General features: G+C 40.1%; 2 protein-coding genes across 4 annotated transcripts in view; one reads left to right on the top strand and one right to left on the bottom strand.

Annotated features, from left to right (window-relative positions):
- Positions 1 to 8,783, top strand: part of LOC146654652 (transient receptor potential cation channel subfamily V member 1-like) — a 67,559-nt gene extending 58,776 nt beyond the window's left edge. The window contains exons 5-11 of the mRNA XM_085429335.1: positions 6,749 to 6,925; positions 7,437 to 7,592; positions 7,686 to 7,789; positions 7,877 to 7,930; positions 8,009 to 8,171; positions 8,233 to 8,323; positions 8,434 to 8,783. Of these exons, the coding sequence (XP_085285461.1) occupies positions 6,749 to 6,925; positions 7,437 to 7,592; positions 7,686 to 7,789; positions 7,877 to 7,930; positions 8,009 to 8,171; positions 8,233 to 8,323; positions 8,434 to 8,783 (1,095 nt within the window). The remainder of the gene's footprint in view (positions 1 to 6,748; positions 6,926 to 7,436; positions 7,593 to 7,685; positions 7,790 to 7,876; positions 7,931 to 8,008; positions 8,172 to 8,232; positions 8,324 to 8,433) is intronic.
- Positions 8,784 to 16,148: 7,365 nt separating this feature from the next.
- On the bottom strand, positions 16,149 to 26,211 carry LOC146654651 (protein FAM222B-like). Of its 3 annotated transcripts, none has more exons than XM_085379996.1 (4): positions 26,075 to 26,182; positions 25,369 to 25,422; positions 23,199 to 23,326; positions 16,149 to 21,157 (listed from the first exon to the last, which is right to left on the bottom strand). In XM_085379996.1, exons 3-4 carry the CDS (start codon positions 23,278 to 23,280, stop codon positions 19,203 to 19,205), a joined length of 2,037 nt encoding a protein of 678 aa, XP_085236122.1. In that variant the 5' UTR covers positions 23,281 to 23,326; positions 25,369 to 25,422; positions 26,075 to 26,182; the 3' UTR covers positions 16,149 to 19,202. The 3 variants fall into 3 exon arrangements, with proteins under 3 accessions (XP_085236122.1, XP_085236123.1, XP_085236121.1); XM_085379997.1 differs by having other exon boundaries at positions 25,369 to 25,425; positions 26,075 to 26,177; XM_085379995.1 differs by lacking the exon at positions 25,369 to 25,422 and having other exon boundaries at positions 26,075 to 26,211.
- Positions 26,212 to 26,951: the final 740 nt, after the last annotated feature.

Here is a 26,951-nt window from a genome sequence, read left to right as displayed (position 1 = left end):
GCCATGATGATCCACTTGGTAAAATAAATCCGCTTGGCATCTTTCTTGGCCTTAAGACAACAATTCTGATGGCTAAAGATCCAAACGGGACACAAAAAAAAAAAAAAAAAAAAAAAACACCCTTAGAAAACTACCTAAACTGAGAACACAAATAACTAAACAGGCAGGCTTGCAGACAGAACACACAGTGTGGAATGAGGGAGATTGCAACACAGAGCAAGTCAAAGACAGAGCTTAAATACAAAGAGGGATAACGAGGGAAGGAGACACAGAAGGAGAGCACAGCTGGGAGTAATCAAACATGACGAGACAAAGCAGACGCAAAACTGAAAACATTAACATAGGATGCAGACTGTCAAAGCAAAACACTATCTAAACCCTGGGTGAAACAAAAACCAAACAAAAGACAAGTGCTAACCCTAACTCCCTAACTGAAAAAACAGTATAGATAATAATAAGGCAGTTCACCCCTTCTGCTTCAGTACCTTTTTACACGTGAAAAGTAACTACAATCTATTTACACAGCTCAGCGATCCTCAGGGAACACACACACAAAAAGTCATCAAGGGCTTCGGAGGCCAAGGACAGGTCTGCTGCTGCTGTAGAGGGTTTTTCAAATCAGCCACTTGATCAGGAAATCAATCAGCAGCTGCCAGCTCTCCAATCAGCAAGGACCTGCAGGTTCTTAAAAATACAGAACACACAGAACAAAATCCAGCCACTGGGATTCAAATTATGGGTAGGTTCATAACAGCCAGACAATCAAGCATGAATAGAATAAGATGTATGCCAACATATGCTGAGAGGAGAGAAGCTGCAACTCAGGATAGTCACATTTTGGGGGCTTTAATAAATTTGGCCAGATTTTCAGAAATGAGAGCTACTCCGTCCAAAGTAGGATGGATGCCATCTCTCCTAACAAGACCAGGTTTCCTCAAGAAAGTTTCCCAATTATCTATAAAGCCTACATGTCGGAGACCACTCACACAGCCAGCAATTGAAGGAGAACATGTGGCTAAACATGTCACTCCTGGTCCGATTGAGGAGGGGACCAGAGAAAACTACCGAGTCCGACATTGTTTTGGCAAAGTTAAACACCAAAATTGATTTTAGTGACCTCCGACTGACATAACCGGGTGTCATTACTGCTGTCGTGAATTATAATTTTACTAAATTTATGTTTACCCTTAGCCAGCAGTTTTAAATTTCACTCAATGTTGCCTGCTCTGGCTGCTAGCAGTGTCCAAGAGTTTTGTCCCCCCCCCGGCTATGGCTCTGGGCCCCACACTTTGGGAAGGTCTGCTTTAGAGGAAGAGATAACTTTTGAAGAACTATATGATGTTAAAAATGAAGGACAGGAAAGTGCTGGGGTAGAAGATATAGAAGATAGGCACTTGGCAGCTATATGTATTAGTTTGATATAGTTGACCAGAAAGTCATTGATTGCTAATAGAATGAAAAGGTTAAATAAATCGTCAGATAGTAAAAGAGTATTAAATCTCCAAGGGGGGCAAGAGCGAGGTCTACCAATGAAGTTTTTATCAAGGCTTAGCAGAGCATGTTCTGAAATATCGATTGGGTAGTATTCAGAAGACTTGACTTAATGCATTAGAGAACTATCAACAAAAAAATTATCTATATGGGAATAGAACTGGTGTACCTCAGAGGAATAAAAATACTTTGTTTGTGGATTATGTGTCCTCCAAGGATCTACAAACCCATTCTGAGACATGAAGTCCAAGACTGATTTTGACATAGAGGACTAAGGAAAGACACGAAGTGAGGAGCCGGCTAATGTCGGGCTCATTACACAATTTAACTCCCCAGCAAGAATTAGACAATTGGTAGAAGAGTGCTAATTAGGTTATTTGTAAAATCTGGGTTATCAAAATTTGGAACAAAAAGTTTAACTACTAAAACAGGAGTGTGAAATAGAGTACTAGTGATTATAAGGAATCTTCCTTTTTTTTTTATCCTTTATTGTTTTGGAAACTGTAAAATGAAGCTTCTTACTAATTAAAATGGCTACTTCTCTGGCTTTAGAGTTAAAGGCTGAATGAAAGATCTCCCCAACCCACGAATACTAAAGCTTGAAATGATGTGTATCCTGCAGGTGTGTTTCTTGTAAAAGTATTATATCTGGGTTTTTCACATTTTTCACGCTTCAGACCACCCATCCATCCCTCCCCTTGCTTGCACTCTGTCCTTCCCCAAATGAAGGAACGGTACAGAGTCAATGACAAACTTGTGCTTACAGTTAAATAGCGCAATAGGAAAAAAAAAAAACACTTCTAAGTGCTGGGTGAATTCTGCAGAACTAGACAAGTAGTATAAAAGGAAAATATACGATAGGCAGTATTCTCAAGAACCAAGAATGCCTGCCGTGAAAGTACTGTTTAAGTTAAACCCATAAGGAACAAACATTTAAAAACTGACCCATACATTTTTTTGAACATCAAAGAATAGCTTACCCAAGAGAAAGAAAAATAAACTCCTCAAAAGTATAAACCGGAAACCTCGACAGTTCCCCTAGGTATATTTTTCTTACTTGGTTATCATCTTGTAAGTTTTGGCCTCCTCTGTAGAGGTAAAATCCAGTGTGACCCCATCACGAGTAATCCGCAGCCAGGCTGGGTGAAGCAGTGGGAACCGGACCCCTTGAGCTGGCGGCAGCAGTCTGTGAAGGCTGCACATGCTTGCGCCGTCTTGGCGGCCTAATTGGGGAAAACAGAGTCGGTCAAATTGTTCACCTTAATCCACTGAAGCTCCCTTGCCCTCGACAGGATTTTAACACAGTCAGTATAGTAATGTGGTTTCACTACTATGGCATGGGGCTGCTCACCTGTCTTAGGCTTGGGAGGCAGAGTACGGTGAACAGGATCTAGCAGCGGCTCCTCGGCGAGGTCAAAGGCCTCCTTTAATTGAAAAAACAGCCAACTCTGCAGTAGCTCACTACTACTACTCACACCAAACTGCCATTAGCCGGAAATCAATTTTACTCCCTTTAAACAGAATAAAAAGTCTTGCAAGTTGACTTGGAATAATGTTAAAAAGATTTGGCATGGCAAATTGTTCTGGAATGTTTACCCACAAGAACATTCCTAAAAAGGAGGGAGTCCACAAGAAGTTTTCAATGCCCCACAGGAAAGTGTGGAGAGGATGAGATGGTCATAAATGTGATTTAACGTATGAAAGAATAGCACATGGTCTTGTGGCGGGGCGTGGTCTGCGGTGCTGCTGCAGGGGAGATGGACACACCTGCATGGCATCTGCAATCACGCCTCACCAGCTTTAACATCTGTACCAGGTCCTGAAATTGGTTGGAGAGGGACAAAAAGGAAGAAAAATGGAGACACAACAGACCCGTCTAATTTTAGACCCATTAGTTTGCTTAGTATGGATTAGAAAATACTAACCAACCAGGTTAGTACTTGAGCTTGCTAACATCGTTCTTCAAGACTTTCTTGTAACTCCCTTGTACCATAATGACTACCAGACTGTGACAGTCCACACGGACAATCCGTGGATGTCCGAAAAGACAATACAATATTTTTTAGGGACATTTGTAACTGTGCTACCCAGAGTCAAGGAGATCAAAGTTGCATTGGGAATATGGACAGGGAAAAGACAATTTAGAATTAAATTAAAGGAAGACCCAACTGGTTATGAAAGACATTGTCACCCACCTGCATGTTTCACTATTCGTGCAGATTGGGGGATTCATTATGTCAATTAATAATTTTTTAGAAATGCAGTACATATGGACATACAGAAGATGCATGTAGCCAGGTGTGTTGCTGAAGTTGTAATGCACTGGGACACAACGTAAGAGACTACAATGAATTAAGGAAATATCATTTATGTAATGCCGAATCTCACTTGGCTAAAAACTGTCCCAAACCTCGATCCTATGCAGTTGTTCTTAGGGACAATACTTTCGCCAGCAGCCAAGAAACAAAGAAATAAAAGACACCAATGATGCTGCAGTCAGTATTTCTCACTTTTTTCTCACTGGAATGCCTTAGCAACCCCCCAAGCTTACTAATTGATGAAGGAGCAAGATGAACATTGGCATCCTTTTTAGTTTTTTTTATTGTCTTTTGATATTTTTGTAAGAAGCATTTTCTAAACTACATTCATAATAACATGATGGATTTTAAAATTATGACCTGTTAAGAGGAGGAGCAGTCTTTACTTACTTAACAACTTGTAATTTTGACAAACTCATGTTTATCAAGGAATGGGTCAAGGGAGAGTCCAAATGGCATGTGGGGTGGGTACATTGCAGTGCAGACACTAAGTTGATAATTACACACAGGTTTGTTGCCAAAACTGCAACACTCTCTACAGGCTTTGTGTTATGCTCTAAAGAGTTAAGGAAATGTACTTTATGCTGAATCTCATTTGGCCAAGAACTGCCTGGAACCCTGACTTTATGCAACTTTTTTTGAGGGAAGGGATTTTGGCAGATGGCAGTGAAACAAGTGAAACTGAAAAACATCTCTTGAAAGTGGCACAGGTGGGGAAAATGAGTGTGTCAATTAGCAATTAGGAAAAGAAAAAAGATGGTTGTGGAAAAGTAGTGGCATGTAGTCAGAGTGGCCACGCAATATGTATGTAAAGAGGAGGCAAGGTTGAGTGTATGCGAGGACAAGGAGTCAGAGAGAGACCAGTGGTGTGACGACCCACTCCATATTGCCTTTTTTAAAAATTTTTTTAGGCTGTTTGTGTGTCTAATTTGCAGGCATTGGAGGGGTGGAAGGGCTCATTCCCAATCAGTGACAATGGCAACACCTGGGCCCTGTGCTCTCTAACAGCCATAAGCAGTCAGTTGCTGGGTGCTGCTTTACTTTGAGACACCTTTGCCTTTGGTTTGGTTCTCTACTAAGCAATATTGCGTACGCCATTCTTCCACCCATGCATGCATCTATACCACAGATTGTACTGACCGCACACTCCAGGGTTTGTGTAAGGCTTTGTTTTTGTTTCTTTTATTTGAAATACAATTTTGAATGATACTTGGTGAGGTAATGTAGTTCAAGCGGTAAGGAAGTTGAGAAGTAGATGGCATCTACTTCTCAACTTCAGCATCGATTTCACAGGTCTTTCCTCCCCACTGCTGTCAGACTCCACAACAAAGACTTTGCAGCTAATCGAACACACAAACCCACACATGTGCAATAAGACTAAGTGCAATATTCTTTTTCTGACAAAATTGTATTTTAACTCAGTTGTATATAGCATTTGTATTCTATTTTTATCCTATTGTATATTTTATTTTATTCTATTGTATATAGTATTTTATTTTATTCTTTTCTATTCTGTACAGTTGTGTACAGTATCTTATTCTTATTGTATTCCAGTGTTCTCTAATTTTTGCTATATAACTGTGCACTGTTCACTTTCTGCTGTAACAAAACAAATTTCCCATGTGTGGGACTAATAAAGGTGATGTTATCAGCAGACTGGTCAAATTTCTTCTTAGTGTATTTTATTTTCTGGCATCTCCATTCTGCCATCTCATTTTGTATACTTTTTTTTTTTTACACGCACCTGAACCTCATTAGTCACTACCATTAAGAAATAGGTTAGATCAAACAACACAATCTAAAAAAAGAAACAAGAATAAGAATATTCATTTAATTTACGCACCCATTTACACAACTAAATGGTTTGAAAAGTAAAACACTTTATACAGTAAAACTCAAAAGGTTGCTTTAAAGAAAATAAACAATACTATGCAAAAAGGAAAAACCCTTCATTTGGTTGCACCCAGTGATGCTATCAATGACATCATGAACTTATATAAACAGGAAGTGCTGGGCCAGCCCCTCCGATACATCATGTACTTAGCAATTAACCACTAGAGAGCTGGACAGGTATGTTTATAAATCATATTATTATATTGGGCAAATCTCTTACATATTTGGACCTGGGGAAAGAATTGATTGTGAACTGGGAGGGGAAAATGCTTAAAACTATAAACTTCTATAAACTTTTAAAGTAAACACGATGCATTTAAGGTTATCCTGTTTGGTTTTTATTTAAGAAAAGAATTTTTTCCACTGTGTGAGGACTGAGTCTGTTTCTTGGATGTAATTTCTCCTGCCTTAGAGAAAATCCTCTCACATGGAACAGATGATGCTGGAGTGCACAGAAACTGCAACGCAAGTTTGTAAAGATGGGGGTATACAGTCTTCCTGGTTGCCCAGAAGTAGAGTGGATCCTCTGTCCGGGGAATCAAAGGATCTGCCATGTACCTCTGTACGTCCACTGTGGTATCTATGGTAGCATTCCTTGGCTGCCTCTCCACCACATGGCTTCTCACAGATCCCACAGACCATCACCTAAAAAAAATAATAAAAAAAATTAAATGGCTGCACATTTTGTAGAATAACAAAGATTTATTTATTTATTATAATAAATAATAATATTCACATTCTCCTCATGGCTGGTGGTTACCAGATAGTCATGGAGGCCTGTGTGAATGGGGCCTTATCCACTTGATTCTATACAGTCACCATGATTGTCACACAAGCAAAACAGCAGACAAGTTAAGGTCACGTGGTTAGAGGTCACATGTATATAATATAGACCTCTGCCTCCACAGAAGTTGGCGTCCCAGGTGGCATTAATGGGCATTTAACAAAGGTTTATTATGACCTGACCTACTTACAGCAAGCACTGAAAATAAAAATGATAATGTCTCTGAGATAGATCTTTTCCTTTCTGCTCTCTCATTTGCCAGCTGTTTAGGCACATGCTGCATCGAGAATTCATGGATGAGGAGACAAGGCCACTATCCAGGAGGTTTACAGAATGGGTCTACGGACCTGTTCATTCTTCACTTTATGACATGACCTCCATTGACACCAATGAAGAAAACTCTGTGTTAGAGATAATAATTTTTGGGAGTGAGATTCCGGTGAGAAATTCCAATTTTGACCTCATTTTAATTTATTTTATTATATTTCTATGCTTTATTCCCTCCAATGTTTTAGATAAAGTAGGAAATGGGGTATGCTGTGGGGTATGTTTGTAGAGGCAGTAGAGCCTTTTAAACAATGATGGAAACAGTGTTGAATGTGCTCAGATGAAACTAGAAGTACTCTATGCATAGGCAGTGTAGAGAGAAATTAACAGTAGCAAAATCCTCTTGCCTCACTGTGCTTAGATAGTATTGCATGGGATAAATTTAGCAAATATTAAATATATGATATATACTGTTCTATCGAAATTTAAAACAAATGTCCTCTTATGTGCATCTCATTTTTCTCAGAAACAAAAATCAGGAAAAAAATCAGGTAATTCTTTGTTTTTACATTCATCTGGTCCCAATCAGCCCAAATAGCAAAGAGAAATTAAAAATGCATGCCATGAAAGAGTTTGGGTTAATATAAAGGAGGTTAATATAAAACCTATCTTGTAAATTTCAGAATCGTCCCGAGATGCTTCAGATTGAACCACTTCGCAGTCTTCTTCAGAATAAGTGGGAAAGGTTCGCTTCCAAATTATTCTTGATGAATTTCTTGCTTTATGTGGTTTACCTGACCATCTTCACTGCTGTGGCCTTGCACAGAAAGGATGGAAAGGTAAAAAGGGTTAAACATCCTCTAACTTAAATGACAAATGTTTATGTTTTAAGACATTCACCTTTGCCTAAGCAAAGACTCTTAAACCCTCAGCCGCCATTTCCCATTGAAAATTTTCCACTTGACCATCTCCGTTGTGTTGGTGAGATCCTCAGTGTCTTTGGAGCACTAATCTTTCTCTATAAGACGCTAAGAAAGTGGAACCTGGTCACATCATTCACACAGAAAGAGTTAAACTTACTAATGTAATAACCTTCAAATCCCTAGATAAATCATTTCTGTAGGAACCCTCCGAATTTCAGGGTCCTATCTATTGATGGATTCAATGATATTGTGTTGTAAGTATCACCATCAAATATTTATATATACCCTGACCTTACTATTACTGCTGTCTTAGAAATCTCTTGTCTTTGCAGTTTCCTGCAGGCAGCACTCCTGATCTGTGTGATTATGTATGGCTGTGGGCAGGAGGAATACGTTGGACTTCTTGTGCTCTCCTTGCTTCTTGCCTGGGTGAACTTTCTTTACTACCTAAGAGGTTCCAAGCAATTAGGGATGTATGGTGTCATGATGCAAAGGGTAAGGGTTTTGTTACCAAAACTATGAAAATAGGCTGCCTGGGCAGATATGAGTGGCTCAGTTTAAAATATGTGTCTCTCTTTACATGATCTTACGTGACCTGTTGCACTTTTTATCCGTTTACTGTGTCTTGCTTTTTGGATTTTCTGCTGGTAAGATTTTAATAGACTCCAAATCTAAGAACATACGAATGTGCAAAATAGATGCTTACCAAGATTTGCAGTTTTGACTTGGATTTTCTCTCTTTTTTTTTTTTTTATAGCTTTTGTTGCTCTTATACGTGACCCGCCTACAGTAGTGTCAGCTGCCCAAAACCTGACAGCTGACATACAGCTACAAGGAAGGAGCTTGACTGCTTCTGTAAATAAGCTAGGTTATAGAGACGTTCGTTTTACTATACTGGAAATGTTCAAGTTCACTATTGGAATGGGAGATCTGCAGTTCACGGACGACGTTCAGTACAAAGAAGTTTACCACATCCTGCTCATCTCTTACATAGTTCTCACATACATCCTCCTGCTGAACATGCTGATAGCCCTGATGAGCAACACAGTTGAAAGACTCTCAAACCAAAGCAAAAACATCTGGAACCTGCAGGTGGGATGCTGTTAAAGTCTGCAACCATGACCTCAAAAAATTCCAGGCAATTCTTCATTATATTAGTTAAGATACTGGATATTATATTTTATTTACAAGTCACCTCAGTAAATGGTAAATGGCCTGTATTTGTATAGCGCTTTACTTAGTCCCTATGGACCCCAAAGTGCTTTACACTACATTCAGTCATCCACACACACATTCACACACTGGTGATGGCAAACTACACTGTAGCCACAGCTGCCCTGGAGCGCACTGACAGAGGCGAGGCTGCCGGACACTGGTGCCACCGAGCCCTCTAACCACCACCAGTAGACAACGGGTGAAGTGTCTTGCCCAAGGACACAACGACCAAGGCCACGATCGCCCCAGTATCTGCCACAGTATCACTGTCATTGGACAGAAGTGAGCTTCACTGACTCATCAGACTCCAAATTTTATGACCTCCTACAGAGTAAACAGACACACACTGACACTTAGGTAAACAGTGGACTGACAGCCTACACTGACTACAGATGAGTACTATAGAGTCTTTGTTCTCTACCCAGCCACTTGCTAGGAGCTAGAGTTATGCACTTGAATTGGCATGGGTAAAAAAACAAAATTCAGTTGACTCTAATCTTTAATTCAATTCAATTTGAATTCAGTTTTATTTATATAGCGCCAAATCATAACAACAGTAGCCTCAAGGCGCTTTATATTGTAGACCCTACAATAATACATACAGAGAAAATGACCCCCAATGAGCAAGTACTTTGGTGACAGTGGGAAAAAAAACTCCCTTTTAACAGGAAGAAACCTCCAGCAGAACCAGGCTCAGGAAGGGGCGGGGCCATCTGCTGCGACCGGTTGGGGTGAGAGAAGGAAGACAGGATAAAGACATGCTGTGGAAGAGAGACAGAGATTAATAACAGGTACGATTCAATGCAGAGAGGTCTGTTAATACAAAGTGAGAGAAAAAGGTGACTGACTAATAGACCTCTCTGCATTGAATCATACCTGTTATTCTACTGTGTAATATAAAGCGCCTTGAGGCAACTGTTGTTGTAATTTGACGCTATATAAATAAAATTGAATTGAATTGAATTGAAAAGGAAAAACTCAGTGCATCATGGGAGTCCCCCAGCAGCATGTGCCTACTGCAGCATAACTAAGGGAGGATTCAGGGTCACCTGGTCCAGCCCTAACTATATGCTTTAGCAAAAAGGAAAGTTTTAAGCCTAATCTTAAAAGTGTCTGTCTCCCAAATCCAAACTGGAAGCAAGCTTCACAGCAGCCTTACTGGTAGGACAAAAGACCACACGCACATTTTTACGATTTCTTTCTGCAAAAATGCTACTAAAGAGGCACCATTTAAATCTTCAGGGATTCGAGGGCCTGTAAATCTGCTCTTGAAGAGGATACACAACCGTGGTCAACATCAGCAGCAGTCCCACATTCCCTAGATTAAGCAGAATATAAAAATCCCCCAATTATTTTTGCTAGAGCCATAACCAGATTAGACTGAAGTAGCTTTATATTAGTCACTGCTAATAATGATGTTTTATTGCACTTTAAGCAGCTCCAGTCTGAAACAAGCAGTTCTATCTCATGTCCCTTTCAAGCTTTCTCCCTGAAAGCCCACTATGTCCTGACTGGTTTCCCATTACCTGTCTTCTATAAACAGAGCTTCAGCTTGGGTTCAGAATTTTTGATTGTCACATTCTTGAGCAGGCAAATTTAAATTTGTGATTGCAATGAAAGAGCTGCAATTTTTGTATTAAATTAAATATTTAGATAGCACAGATGCATGTGTGTGAATCTGCATGACTCTATTTAAAGTCAAACTTTTGAGCCTTAGGATAAAAAGTGTTACCTACCTACACACAACTGAAGTATATGCCGAAGAGGAGTTTGCTGTTGTCAGTTGTTTTGCATTCTTTATTACGTGTTCACAGTCTTATGATAGCTGAGTGTTCACATCCTAGTATTGATATATTAAGACATAGGTGTTTCAGTTTCCACCGAGGAACAAGATTGAAAAGTAGTAACAAAATGCAGTCTGGTCACAAGTGTAAATAAGTTTCATTCTTCTGAGTAGAAACAAAGAACAATATCTCACGCATCATTTGTTTCAAGATCACCTCAAACGAATGTGATGCATATGAGGGAGGAGTCGACTTTTCAGAAAATGTTTTATCTTGCATCTTTAGTGTGCACAAGAAATTCTGCTGGATATTATATTACTTAAATGATGTATTGAGGAGGGCAACTAGCCAACTGATTCTGTTTCCATTTAAATGGGTAGAATTAAAAATATCTTTGTTATTTTTTTTATCTTCATATAATTATATTATAGCTCCTGTACTTATTATCACATAAGTCACACTTTCAAACATGTGAAAATGGAATAAAGTTCTCTTTGGTTTACTCGTGGAGAAAATGTCTGTTTATTTAGGGTAAATTAGTACATCAGACTGGACAGATTGAATGAAAACAAATATTTAAATGTTACACACTAAGTTACTACAATTAATTCATTAAAAATATCTTTCCTAAACGGTGTGCTTTCCTGTATTGTGTCCTTCTTCTGTGGAAAGCATGGAGATGCACCAGTCACTCAGAGGCAAGGCAAGGCAAGTTTATTTGTATAGCACAATTCAACAACAAGGTGATTCAAAGTGCTTTACAGAGACATTAGAAACAAAAACAAATAAAAAGCATGATTTAAAATTGATTAAAACAAGCAAACAAACTAATTAACAAACAAACAAACAAAACAGTGTATAAAATGAGAGAAAGGAGTATGATAATACTCTTGCCCACTGACACGGAGAGGGAAGAATGGTTAGCTTAAATTAGTAGGTGCAATTTTTCTCAGACTAAAGTGACAGCTTTAGTAACAAAAAGCAAAACATCACCAGTGTTAATATACAAAATATTACATTTATATATTTGTATTTTCAGTAAACCCTGCTTATTATATCCAAAGGCAAGATGAGACTAAAAACAGCTCGCCCCACTGTCTTTGTGCATTGCACTGTGTTTAGAAAGCACATTTTCACTGCTAATATGCGCTATAAAATAGGATTGCACTCACAGTTATATGTAAAATAGTTTTATATGGTTGCAGAAAGAAACAGGTGCATTTCAGCCTGTGATTTTCCACAGCCTCTCTATTGTATATGTGGGTGTTACCCCTATTAAAACATAGTCCAGACCCAGCCTTTGGTGGACAGATGCAACAATCATTGACTCAACAGCAATGAATTCCTAACACAGCAATACTTAAATAGAAACAACAAATGCAGGTGTAACTCTTAATAAGGGGGAGATTACCTGTAAATACACTGATGCTGTTTTCGAAACAATGGCTATTTTCAATTTCAATCTATCACTGGGACAGATACAGCAGAAATTCGAGAAAGTGAGAATAGTTACACTAACTCAGCAATTCCCAAAGTCAAAAACGCTGAGGTCCACTAAAAACTAGAAAATTGAATCAAAGTACAGAAGAAAGTGATGTATTTTGCTAAAAATCTTATCTAAAAAAAAACAACGTTAAGCCCATTGGATGATCCACATGCAGTGTTGGGAAGGTTACTTTTAAAATGTATTTCACTACAGATTACAGAATACATGCCCCAAAATGTATTTTGTAACATATTCCGTTACATTACTCAATGAGAGTAACGTATTCTGACTACTTTGGATTACTTAATATATTATCAAGCTTTTTACAACTACTTGAATGTGCAATTGTTGTGTGATTTATTCGTATTACTGAAGGTTACTCGCCATACCAATACCAACTAGATTTTTAAATCTTAATATAAATGAGTAAGTGAACATTAGGTAAGGCTGCACTTTTAGCAGCGATCTCGTATTAAAACGATTCTGCGCGTATATAAAACAAGTCTGAGGCTCCAAACCGTAGTAAAGGGACTAATACAGGGGTGGCCAACTCCAGGCCTCGAGAGCCGGCATCCTGCAGGTTTTTGATCTCACCCTGGGTCAACACACCTGAATCAAATGATTAGTTCATTACCAGGCTTCTGGAGAACTTCAAGACATGTTGAGGGGATCATTTAGCCATTTGAATCAGCTGTGTTGGATCAAGGACACATCTAAAACCTAAAGGACACCGGCTCTCGAGGCCTGGAGTTGGCCACCCCTGGGTTAATATGTTGGTTCCATGTCGGGCTTGTAGCCGAAAACTAGCTTTACTTTGTTGTGTGGGTCAACTTTGCTAGCGAGAGACAGAGAGAGGCGTTGAAAGGCTGCTCCAACGGAACTTATTGTCTTTGGAGGAAAACACGAACACAGTGTACAGTCGAGTCTTAATAGCTTACTTACAACTGGGCTACACTGCCCATGAGGCTGCATTCTTTCGGGCTATGCCTGGAACACTCTGCCTATTGCCTTTATATTAAATAATTTTTTGAACAATAATTTAAAAATAATATTTCTTCATGTCGTTATGTGGCCGCAAGTAGAGGTGACATGGGCCGTGACATTGAGACACAGCCATTAGAGCCTCTTAGTACGTGTTTTTTTTTTTGGGTTTCCACTGACGTGGAATTACCAAAAGATTGCATAGCCTAACATGTGAAACAGGAAAAGACCGCTGTGTGATCCTTTGTTGGTCGTGTATCTTGGTCTTCAAGTTTATATTATTTATATTATGGTTAAGCTGAGGACAGGAGATTCCTGGACTGAAGTTTCAATTTGTGCCCGTTTCTGTAGTTCAGATAGCAGATGGCTGCCCCTTCCAGGCCTGGTTCTGTTGGAGTTTTCTACCTGTTAAAGGGGAGTTTTTCTTTCCCACTGTTGCCAAGTGCTTCCTTGTTTGATTGGTGGTTTTCTCTGTATTATTGCAGTGTCTCCTTCATACAATGTAAAACATCTTCAGGTGAATGCTTTTGCAATTCAGCGTGATATAAATAAAATAAAACTAAATTGAACTATTTTCTTCCAACTGTTCTAACTGAAGGAAGAAGTCATCATGAAGTGCCTAAAACTGCAATTCCTCCAATGTCAACTCAAAGCTATTTCCACAAGTTGGGCAATCCACCCACAAACTGAGGTTAAAATGTTCAACTTAACAGCAATGAAAAGCAGGTTTAAAGATGGCACAGAAAGTGTTCGTCTTTATGCACTGTTTCCTACTTAACAACAGGCAGAGGAAGTTTTTTTTCTAATAACCCATCAATCCGGATGCTCAAGTTATGGTGCGGCTGCTTTGATTGACGAGTGTGCTGACACAGTTAGCTTTAGTCCAAAGCTGCAGGCTAGGCAATAACTTTGCTGACTGGAGTTATTGAACTCGTATTCTTTGTTTTTTTTGTTGGTCTGTGTCTTATAGAATATTTCAAAATAATTATCTGGCATGAAACTGATTGTCCAAGAAGTCTGTGCTTCAGGTTTGGTGAATGAAATTCGGGAATTTTATTATGTTACTCAGCACTAGTCAGCAGGTATCTGTGCGTTGCATCGATAGTTTATGCATGCAGTTATCTAAACAAACTGGCTAGCATTAGCTTATAACTTAGCCCTCTTATCTAAGTATGTTGCCAGTTTAGCAACAGTCAAATTGGTAAAACTGATGACATCTTTTACAGTGCCGAGAGAAAGAATGTGCCTTTTCCTAACTTCTCTTTTTTATTTTTACCCCTGACTGAAGAACATCTAAAGTAGGGGTGGGGGAATTCAGGCCTCAAGTAGGCAAAAGTGGAATATCACATTTTCAAAGTAGAGAAAGTAAGCCCCCCTCCACCACTGTTCACAACATGTCTTTGATAACCAAAGACAATTATATAAATCAGTCAAAATCTAGAGAGTAGTGATGTGTGGATATATCGATTCCTTCGATACCAATCATTTATGTTCTAGAATCGATTCTCACATTAAAATATCGATAGTTTAGTAATTTAGGGTAAATTTGTAGTTTATCATTAACAGGAACACAGTGGGAAGAACCTATTTCATTCGGATTGTCTAGACTGGAAGGAACTACTTCCTCTTCCGCCTTTCATAGTCATGAGCGAAATACGGCTGTATAAATGTGTCACGGCCCCTTGGTGTGCGCACTCACAATAATGGCTGGAGTCATGTGTGGACGTATTTTACATCCACAAACGTGGTTTGTGATACATGTGGCAAGAAAGTGAGGTGTTGTGGCAACACCACAAATTTGTCAAACACCTCAGAGTAAACCATCACAGAATACGACGAGCGTATGTTGAGGCGAACTGAAGAGGGGTTGGAAGAGGAGGAGTGGACAGGGACAGGTGCTGCTAGGGCGAGACAGACATCTCTCACGGAGTCCTTTAGTGCTGCAGGCAGGCAAGGTGTTCAAGTAGCACACAACTTCAGGTTTTTTATTTCTATATGATGAATTCTGCATTATTAGGTGATAAGAACAAGTAATCTGATGACCTGTAATCATTATGCTATAATTTGAGATACAATAAATAAAATATGTTTTTGTACAAAGTGTTGGTATCGGATCAGTATCGTCGATACCACCCTGAATTTTACTTGGTATCGGATCGGAAAGGAAATCAGTGGTATCGCACATCACTACTAGAGACAGTTATGTCTGTCCTGCAGGTTTTAGATATCACCCTGGGTCAACACAACTGAATCAAATGACTCGTTCATTACCAGGCCTCGGAAGACATGTTGAGGAGGTCATTTAACCTTTTAAATCAGCTGTGTTGGATCAAGGATGCATCTAAAACCTCTAGGACACCGGCCCTTGAGACCTGGAGTTCCCCACCAATGATCTAAAGAACTGCTGGCTTCACTTGTCAGTTAAGATCAGTGTTCATGATTCAACAACAATAAAGAAACCAAGCAAAAACAGCGCCTATGGGAAAGTTCCAAGGTGAAACAAACAATCAGACCTGGTGGTAGTGTGATGGTCTGGCTGCTTTGGAAGCTGGACGACTTGCTGTAATAGATGGAACCATAAATTCTGCTCTACCTGAAAAACCTAAAGGAGAATGTTGTCCATTCAATATTCATACAAATATCTTTCTACTTAAACTGAATTCAGATTCAAGTGAAATTCCATATATGCAGTTTTATTAGCTTTAAACCCTTGAAACATGTTGCTCACAAAAAAAGTCAGTCAATAGCTGTGTTTGAAAACTTTATTTTGGTTAGGGGAATGTTTGTGCAAGACATTTTTTCCTGAAGGTTAGGCAAAAGTGGAATATCACATTTTCAAAGTAGAGAAAGTAAGCCCCCCCTCCACCACTGTTCACAACATGTCTTTGATAACCAAAGACAATTATATAAATCAGTCAAAATCTAGAGAGAGTTGTTATGTCTGCGCCCCAGTAAATATTGCCATCTGAATCAACTTAAAAGCTGAGCTACAACATCCTTAAGTAGATGTGATTCTTGATGCGGTTCTTGTACAATATTTCTGTATTTTAATGCATTTCCAGATTTCTGGGTAAAGCCAGAACATTTGAGGTGCACTCTGCAGAAAGGAACGACTCACTCTAGATTTTTTCTTTTTTTTTTTTTAAAGTCATTTAGTTTTTGTTTTGTTTTTTTTTTCCTATTTGTCTTTTTCCTTTTTTTAAATAAATGCGCATTTCACATCGGTACGTTTACTTCACACGACTTTATTGAACCCCAGCAGCTTTTTGTTAGGTCACCAGGTTGCTGCTCATTAACAAGCTTTTACAGGCTTTCAGCCAGAGTGGTTAGAGAGGGACTTCTGGTCACTTTGGTCAGTGAGTCAGCAGCAAACAGTTCACACATCCTGACAGTGTTTGGGAATCGTGGCACACTCCAGGACTTCAGTCCACGACACAGTATCAGTAGTTATACTAAGCAGCTTGGTCCCCCCCATCAGAGATCAACTTTGTGCACCTCTGTCAGCATGCACACCTGTGTGCAAGTACCCAAGCTTAACATACACGCAAGCACTCAGTCTCACTCACACACACACACACTTCTCCATACTACACCCAGTGGAGGCACTTCATATGAAACTGCAGAACCTGACTGTGGTGGGCTGTAACGAGGCAGTTCAACATTAACAGGGCGGGTCTGTCTAATCCTTTAGTGTTTTCACCCAGTCAACTTAATGTTAAAGAAACTCAAACAGGCTTGGAAGGTCTTTAGGCCACAGTGGGTCAGACTTCACTCTGCCACCTTGAATACTGGTCAGTTTTAATTCATTAATACATAATCTTCTTTAAAATTTGGCTCGTAAGACATACAAACAGCCAAACATACCTGCATTTGACTGGTGACAACTTTCACCCATCAAATAAATAGGAACTTGTTTCACTGATACAGCCCATATCATCACCACAGACACACACACACACACACACACACAGATCATACGTGTGTGTCAAGATTTAATTTAATAGCAGCTTCAGGGGGCAGGCACATCAAAACTGAGAGCCAAAAAAAACAAACTAAAAACCTAAACTAAAAAGTAATTAAAAAAAAAAAAAACTGCCATTAAGTACAAAGACTGAACTCCAGAAAAGCTACAGCTTGTAAGAGAATTGTCTCTTTGAAGATTTATCTTGCAATTCTTTCTCCCTTTTAATCTGTACGATGTTCTGAGAACAATCCAGTTAGGAAAAAAAGAACTGCTGTTGTGAAAGACATTAAAGCAATGATGCAAACCTATTGCCTGCATCAATATGTCACCTATGGCACCTAATGTGAAAATACCTATGGCTTCAGGATGCAGTGGTCCAAAAAATAAATTAAACTATGAGGATATTACATGTAACAACTAAAAACAGTTCAAATACCTTAAAATAACTGCTACATCCCTGGGCTAAATACCTATTAAATCTGCTATCAAGTCATTTTTTTCTCCACTATCCTAAATCCTTAGATAGGCAACATTTCAGACAGAAGGATGAGGGCTTTATAATCTGGGATGAGTAGCATTATTACCTTAAGGCAATATCATCCATTCCTACTGCCTGTCCATGTTAACACCTCCCAAATAATCCAACATTAGCTTTAAACAGGGAAACCAAAGTTCAGGGGCAAAAAACAACAACAACAACAACAAGGAAAAAAACAAACAAACAACCTTCCTCACAGCCATACAAGTTGTGATCCTGGCAAAGAAACTGTTAAAGTAGACTATAACTAGTGTGTCATTTAAGGCTTTTTCCAGAAGGCTTGAGGTTAATACAGCAACACAAGCCCAGACAACATCAACTATGGTACATCTAGTACAACATGACCTGCATTACATGTTCTTAGTTCTTTCTCTGTAGGTCACAGAAATACGACACGTGGTAAGGCCGGTGACAAGTAGATGAACAACTGACCACAAGCCCCACAGAAAAGGAAACATCCACGCCACATCAATTCACTTGCATTACAGTAGTAAAATGGTGACAACCTGTGCTCAAGGGAAATGACATTTTCCCCAGTAGCATGAGCTGACGTACTTGCATGCATGCACATGATCAGTTTACCTTTCACATACAGACACGCTCAGTTTAAAGTAATGGGACCCATTCTGTTTCACATTGCCTAAAGATTAACATGTGGGGAGCTAATGAGACTTTCTGCCCCTGTTCCAAATGTTAAGCATGACATTTAAAAGCAAATTCTATGATTCAAGTAAGACAATGTACAGAAATGCAAAAACAACAACAAAAAAGAAACATTTAAAAAGAACTCCCACACAACAAGAATCTCAGAAATGGAGAAGGTTACCGATTTTGCTAGTTCTGGCAGGGTTTTTTTTTTTCTTCCTTAAAAAAAAACAAACAAACAAAAAAAACATCCCACCAAGAGCAATGTCAAAAATCACCTGGACCACCAACAATATCATTCAGAAGCCATGTTAGTATTCCTGATAGGGAAGCTCTGGCTAACACCCAGACCCCTTTACAAATGTACACTGCAGCTATGGGATTGAGCACTGTCAACAGTCCTAATAATTGCATATACAAGTAACCCCCATTCAAATGGATCAAAGCTGTTAGGAAGATAAATAATTGCAAATAAAAACATTACACAAAAGACATCCTATTCTATCTTGCCTCTGGGCAGTTCTAAGGCCACACATGCTAATAAAAGTTGAGTTGTTCCATGTCAACCTATGAAAAGCACTGTGACAATCATAAGGCAAGCATAGTCTCAGCTGCAAATTAACATTTCTGAACACCATAGATATATGAACAAACAGCAGCACATCTGTGCCAGAGATAAAACAGTCGACAACGATCTCAAAAACCCTTCATCTGCAACAAGTACGACATGGCTTAAGACCTGAGGAATACTTTGAAACATCACACCTGGTGGGTCTCCAAATCAAGCTCTGAAGCAATGCAATTTAACTGCTCACTTTGAAGGTTTTAAAGAGTAAAATACAGAAGCTGAAAGCAGCTGTAGACCAGAACAAAAACAAAATTCAGTACACGCCACATGGGCATCAACGCACATTTAACAGTAGCCTGGGCGATGAGCATGGACTGCTCCGCTGCTGCCAGGTTCCTGAACTTGGCTCCTGGCGGACCTGTGTATATTCCCCATTGCATCCACATTCTGCTCCTGAAAGCTGGGCATCTGAAAATCCCCACCTAAGAAATCCACATTCTGCATCAGCTCTGACTGGTCATTAGGACCCTCCTTCCCTGGCCTATACTTTGCCCCTGGGATTCTGTCTCTGGAAGCAGCAGCCTGCCCTCCCTGGAAAGCCACTGAGAGGTCTTGAGGGCCATTGTTTCCTGCTGTTGCTTGAACGCTGCTCCACGGTGGCTTCATGTAGTGGCCATTAACGTAAGGCATAGAACTTGCTGGGCATTTAACAGGGGATGAGGGTTGCGGTTTTTCTGCAGGATGATTTAGGGGAAAGCTCTGTGCACTGTTTGGTAGCTTGTGGCTGTAGGAGAGGTTTCTGGAGGGGAAAGCACACTCAGCTGGAGGTTCCATCCTTGGATTCTTGCAAGGATTGGCCCCCTCAGGAGGCTGCTGCATGTGGGCTAACTGATGCTGAGCCCAGGAGCGCTGCTGCTGCAGCTGCTGAAGCTGCTGAAAATGTTGCTGCTGCTGCTGTTGTTTCTGCTGATGTAAATGGTGCTGAAGCTGCTGCTGCGCCACCTTCTCAGGGTTGGTGTGAAAAGCAGGTACACTATTAGCAGCAGCTATACTCTGCTGTGAATTGAGAGAAACGCTGGGAGCTTGGGCTGCAGCTTTGTCTGGTGGTCCCACCATGAGGCTGCTGGGTACATTGCCCAGAGCTGGGTGGTGAGAGGACACCCTTGAGCTGGCATTGATGAGCAGGTTGCGGCTAATGGGGCTGGGGTTTGCAATCTGTCCCTCACAGACTGAGGTGGTGCCCATACCGGCCCGAGCCTGACACAGTTGGTTGATTTGGTGCACAATGATGCTCAGGTCACCGGGTCTGTTCTGATGCAGGCTGGCTGCCATGGACAGTGGGATGGTGGAGGTAGATACAGTTATATTTGGTGGGGCATCTGGGTCAGGGAGCTTCTGCGGCCCATAAGGTCCCAGTCGGGCTTGCTGGGGGCAATTAGGCATGGTAGGAGGGCCTGCAGCAACAGCCTGGGGAAGGGCCTGCGACCCAACTAGCCCCTGGGTGTGCTGCATGCTCGGAAGCTGAGATCCATCAGATATGTGGCGCAGATCCCGAGTCACTCCTTGCTGTGAATGTAAAGCTTGTGGAGGAGCCACCTGATGCTTTAGTGACTGCAGATGAGAAAGATGCTGCTGTGGTACAACTGACGAACATGACTGGCCCTGCTGTGGCTGCTGCTGCACAGTCTGTGTGTGAGGGAGGCTCTGCTGTCTCTGCATACCCTGTGGATGAGCCAATCTCTGCTGCTGTGGCGCCTGAATCTGGGACAAGCTCTGTTGCTGCTGGAGAGCTTGTGAACGAGCCATATTCCTTTGCTGTAAAGCTTGTGGGTGAGGCTGCTGCAAAGCCATTGGATGAGTCAAACGGTGCTGTTGCTGTAGTGCTTGAGGGTGAACCAAGTTTTGCTTCTGGAGTGCAGACTGAGACGGACCCTGTAGGTGAGGAGCAGGCTGAGGATGGTTTAAAGTGCTTTCAGTGGTGTAGGGCCCACTGTGAGGGTTCATGACTGAATTATGTAGTTGTCGGGTGTGGCTAGTGTCTGAGTTTTTGACAGGTGCACAGAGGACAGCCAGCAGGCCCCCACTGGTGCCGACCTGAGAGGAGTAGGGACTCTGGCGTTGGTTGGACAAGGATGTGTCAAGCCCGTTGACTGTGCGACGAATGTGCTTCTTTTGAGGTACTTTGACGCTGCTCGGGAAGATCTGGATGGTCAAAGGGTTGTTGGCAACTTTCTTAGCATAGGCATCCAACTCTGCTGGGGTTGGATAGCTGGCAGATCTCATTTTCTGTGTAGTTTCCCCTGCAAGATGTGCAAAATCAGAAAAAAAAAAAAAAAAAGCACATTCTTAGAAAATAACACCAACTGGGATTTCACATAGCACAAAACTTTATAGAGAAACATGCTGTCAGCCTGCAGTTATACAAGTTCTTCAATGCAAACTGGCGGTAAAAAAACAAGGTGACCGGCTCTTAGGGGAAACTTTAAAACATCTTCTGTCTACAGCAGGGGTGGAGAACTCCAGGCCTCAAGGGCCGGTGTCCTGCAGGTTTTAGATGCGCTCTGTTTAGACCCAGACCAAACAGTATTGTTTGACAGATGGCCGTTAATATAAAGACTTCGGACTTTACGTTTCCCAATTTTTGCTTTAAGTTATTTTGTTATTTACATAATAATGTAAATAGCCTAATAATGATCCTTATTGCTGTTTAAGAGAGGAGCGGTGCTTCAAAGGATAGTTGCAGATTTGTCAGAATCTGCAGATTATACAGTACAAATAATATGTTCACGTTTCTCCAACAATGTCTTCCCAACAGTTTCACTGACATCTACACTGGATGGCCAGGAAGCGCTCGTTCGCGATGTCTTCTCGGGCGCTTCTCCGGAGCTGATAATTGCCGTCTGTCTTGTGTCGGTGACATAAAAGACGGATTTAATGCGACATGACCGTTCAAACAGCAGTCGCTTTCTAAAACATCGGATATGTATCGGATTCAGTACCACATACGAAAGTGACCCAGATCGGATTTGTGCCGTTCACACTGTCATACCATGATCGGATATGGGTCGCATAGGGTCAAAAAAAAAACAAAAAAAAAAAAAACAAAAATCAGATTTGATGCGCTTTCGCCTGCAGTGTGAACGTAGCCTAAATGACCTCCTCAACATGTCTTGAAGTTCTCCAGAGGCTGGTAATGAGCTAATCACTTGATTGAGGTGTGTTGACCCAGGGTGAGATCTAAAACCTGCAGGACACCAGCTCTTGAGGCCTGGAGTTCACCCACCCCTGGTCTATAGTATAGAGTTTTGAAAATGTGTTTGGTGGGGGTCTTTGTTAATAGCCAAAACTGTAACATTTACAAAAATACACAGAAGTTACAGTTATCTATGCACTCATATTTTCTAAAGCTGCCAAGTGGACCAGATTTCAATAATACTGGGCTTAAAAAAACAACAACAAAAAAACAAAAAACAAAACAACCACCCTATACAAGTCTCCCCATTATCAGAAACCCAAAATAGTCAGACCCCAGAACCCATGGACATCCCCATTCAAGTTGTTGCAGCCACCTTTCAGTTGCTTCTTGTTCTGGTTTTTCTGCATTTATTATCCATTTGCTCTGAGGTTCTGTCCGGTCAGTTATTCACCATTTGTCAGACAGGGCAGGTCCCTTTGCTCAGATGAAGCCAAATGCTGCGAAACTGATCAGACAGTACTTCACCTTGCACACAGTAGCAGACTGTAGCTGGCTATGATTATGCACGTTCTGCTCTGGAATCTTTTGTAAACCAGAGAGCCAGGTGACAAACAAAGACTAACTAAGATTAACTGCCACAAAGTAAATATGCTAACATTCACTGGGTTATTTAGTAAAGTAGGTTTTTGGTTTTTGTCCATACTCATCCTGCTGCAATATAGCCACAAACACCATCTTATTCTGTGGGAAATGCCACATAAATTCAGAAGTTTTCAATAATTTGCCATCATTTGTGCACCCAAACTAGCCTCAAACAAAATCCACTTCACTTACGGTAATGTTCTGAACAGATGTTGAATATTTAACTGCATTTTAAAAGCCGGAAGCATGGACACAAGTCAACTGCTTTTTAAAATCAGTTGTCTAAAACTTACTGGTAATTTTTATCCTTTACATATTTTCTGCATTGCTCTAGAAGGTCATCCCACTACGAGTTTCAGATCCTCAGTGATTAGATATTTTATACAACTAAACTTTAGTGTCATTTAAATCTTTGGAAATTGTGGATGTCGTGTTTACAAAACAGCTTGACTAGTATGACAAGTCAAAAGAAACACCACAACATGATAAAAGACGGCACTTACATTTTGGAGGTCCAGTGTTCATCTGCGTGCGGGAAAGTAGTCTGATGGTAGGCTTAACTGATGCTGGCAGGCGGGCCAGCATGTCACTCTTCAACTAATGCAGCACGGGACACCTTTTCCTCACCATACTGGGGGACAAACAGAGCAGGTCAAAGTCAGCCGTTGACACACACATACTTAGATTGGTGTGAAAATACTTTGGCATCACTGATTTTCACAATTCAGTTTGACCTTTTGCAAATGGCATCTTGTAATAAAGAGAAACCATGGCTCTGTATAAGCTCACTGTGTACACACTGCAGGCAGCAAGGAGCTGAGATGGAGATGAACAAAGCAGCACAGTTGTAGAGTGATGGCAGACTGTAAGCCAGCCAGCTTTCTGTGTCAAGCTAAGAATGTGCCAAAATGTTTTAGCAGCAAATCAGAAAATTAAAAAAAAAAAAAAATTGGGGAAAAGCAAAGAGCCATGCTTACAACACAATCTAAAACTTTTATTTTAAATATTTCATCATAATGCAGAGGTACAGAACCAGTGACATAAAGAATTGTTTTAAATAAGGAAAACAAACAATGCCATTTTTTCTTCCTTTTGTCCTTTTAGAATTACTTACTTTCATCTTCTCCAGTAATACAAACATATTTCATACAAGCCATTCTTTAACATCTCACTGTTATATCCCCTTCTTGACTGTCAATTATATCAGCAATACGCTAGCTTCACTTTTCAGAACTGGAAGCTGTGAGTCCACACAGACACACCTCATATTCAGAACTGTGCAAAAGCCTTGAAGTAACTCTCATTTCTTTACAATTTTCTTCAACAGATCTAGGCTTTGTTTTTTGTGTGGCACAGAGCAATAATTTTCCAAGTTTTCTTAATGTCTTTCAAGGTTCTATTTGGACATTGGTGGCTTTTTCACTCATTTTCTGTTCAGTTCTTGTACCTTACCATTTTCATAAGAATGTTTTTTATGTTTGGAGGGGGAGAAAAGGCTGAGGGATGCCAAATTACATAGAAACCACACTGAAAATCAGTGGCAACAAATCATAATTGAGGTTCTGTCATGGTTTGGAGCTGCATTCAGTCACGCTGGTGGAGATCTTTTCAAAATTGATAGATTCATGAATATAGAAATGTACCATCAGATTTTGATACACAATGCGGCACAAACATCTGACTATCCACAGCTTTGTGTAGTAAACGCATACCCTGATTTAAAAAAACAAAACCACAGACAGTGGAACACCATCAGTCATGGACTGGCCTCGTCAGAGTCTGGACATCAACACTGAAGCAGCGTGGAATCATCTCAAAACCAAACAGCAGACAGCAAACATCCAAAGAAGGGCTTTGAATGTTCTTCAAGAAGCCTGGAGAACCATTCTTGAAGACTGGCAAGTTACAAGACAGCTACCTAAGAAGTCAGGCTGGTGGTCATAACCAAATATTTACTTTAAAGCTTGTTATAAAATACAAACGGTGATTTTGCCTTACATATTGCATTTCTTTTTATTTCTGGATATTAAGTAAATTGCTGCACCTAGTTCCATTTTCCTCACTCCATAAAAAGGAATTGGAAGGCAGTCTTCAGACTTTTCTGTAATATTGCATAGTTATATATGCTGTGGTTTAAAGTGTCACTGAAACCTCTGACTTCATGTTAACTCAAATAAATATATTTTAAAGGAGTTTTTTTAAGATTTGAAATAAGACAACAATTAAGAAAATAGATTAATGGAATCTTAATGGAATTAAGATTAATTGAGAATATAAAGATTTTGAGAACTGCAGCAGAATTCCTTTCTCAGCTCCTCCACTGAGAGGGAAGAGGAAGGGATCTGTTAAGAAGCACAAATGCCGAATCATCCTCCATTTGCAGTTTATGATTCATCACGAGTTAACCATCTGAACAGTGGAAGTTAAGATTGACTTGTTATTCAGGATAGGAAAGACAAACCAGTTATAAACTATACAATCCATAGAAACTGTAGGCCTTTTAGTGTGCTCACTGACTTTATTCAGTGACATATTTATGATTATACACACAAACAAGTCTGTCTACAGTGTTCAGACCCAAAATATAAAGCAGTTAGTTACTAAGCCAGTGTAACCCTAATTTTTAAACAATCAGGAATCAATAAAACATTATCAGCACTCATCCTTCCTTACCACAAAGGTGCGTTTATTTTGGCACAATTTCCCCGAGGTTTCAGATGAAGTCTCCTGCTGAGAAATGGTGTTTGTGTCAGATGCCAGACACCAGGCTTTTCTACTTAATCTTAATTAAAATGCATTGGGCTACACATCGACGCTTCAGTCCTAGCTGTATGTATGTATGTATGTATATGTATATGTATATATATATATATATATATATATATATATATATATATAAATAAATAAAACACACACACACACACACACACACACACACTTATTTTACCCTCTGTACCCAACCTTTCAAACATACACCAGCTAAAGCTGTCTTCCTAAGGCTGAACCGCTTTCTTGGAGTGGTCTTACAGCGGGAGAGGTGAACTTTCTGACAGCCAGTCTGCAGCTAGGTAACGTTAGCCATCTGTCTAACAATCCAGTCTCAACCTGCTGCAGTTTTAAACAGCTAGCTAACGCCTGTAGCCTTCAATAAATCACCCCGGACGATTCCAGTGGCCAAACACCATGTGAACCCCAAGCAGAACCGGACACCTTCAGAAAACTGATGTTAAATCGTTCAAAAGGTTACCACAAGTCAAGCACCACAGTAAATAAGGAGCCTCTTTGTGCTTATTGTGAACAGGCCAGCTGGTTAGCAAACTTTAGCTTCTCGTTGACGGAAAGCACCGACGTGACCTGTGTTAAAAAGAGCGATACTTACTCCTCAGGAATCTTTGAGTAAGGAAACTTCATTTTGTGGCGACATAACGTTGATAAGGATTGTAATCAGCGTGTCAGCTCTTCGTGCTGCTGTCTGCTAAAGCAGCATCATCTGTCGGACATGCGCAAACAGACAGGACCCCTTTTCTGCATTTAAGGCATCGACGGTGAACGCCTGTCCATTAATCCACCACAGATGAGACGCTATTAAAGCCCAAGAGCGTCATTTTATCATAAATTTATCACAGATTATATAAACTTTAAGAGATCTGGTTATTCTGCTTGGGTGTTCCTGTCAGCCTTATATTTAGGCGGACGCAGCAGCAGTTTGGGACAAATGTTAACAGTTGGTCACGTACTTATCACCTGGCATGATTTGGATTTTCTGAAGTGGTGGCATGAAAAAAAACTTCCACAAAAAGCAAGTTTTTTTTATATAGTGAATTAAACTAAAAAGTAACACTTAGTGTAAAAAAAACATTTTGGCCAACGGAACTAAAAATTCAATCAAACGAAAAAATAAATAAATAAATGAAAAACAGATAAAAAATGGTTTTGTGGTTTGTCAAATTTTCCAGCACAAGCAGACCGAAGAGACATTAATGCAGACGGTTAACCTGACTGGGATGACTGTGTGACAAGAATTTGTAAGATTTAGGAGGTTTAGATAAGCACATTATTAAAATAATAGTATCTGGCACCACAAATATTTTGAAGAAAAAAAATTAAATTCACACTAAAACTAATCAAAACTCAAACCAACTGATCCCTCCGGGGAAATAACAGAAACTTAACTGAATTTACTAATATACAATTAAAAATCACATAGAAAATAAAACTGAAGAAAAACAGAATACTACTGCACAATTACTCTGGTG

The sequence above is a fragment of the Rhamphochromis longiceps genome, linkage group LG14 (assembly GCF_057381845.1).
Source record: "Rhamphochromis longiceps isolate RC_006_pf linkage group LG14, R_longiceps_female_GT1.1, whole genome shotgun sequence".
Lineage (NCBI taxonomy): Eukaryota > Metazoa > Chordata > Actinopteri > Cichliformes > Cichlidae > Rhamphochromis > Rhamphochromis longiceps.
Note: the sequence above shows the minus strand (reverse complement) of the source record. Positions and strands in the feature narration are given on the sequence as shown.

Coding starts and splice junctions, on each gene's coding strand:
- LOC146654651 (XM_085379995.1), bottom strand. CDS start 23,280: ATGCTGGCCCGCCTGCCAGCATCAGTTAAGCCTACCATCAGACTACTT. Junction 21,158..23,198: donor GAACACTGGACCTCCAAAAT/GTAAGTGCCGTC, acceptor CACATCTTGCAG/GGGAAACTACACAGAAAATG.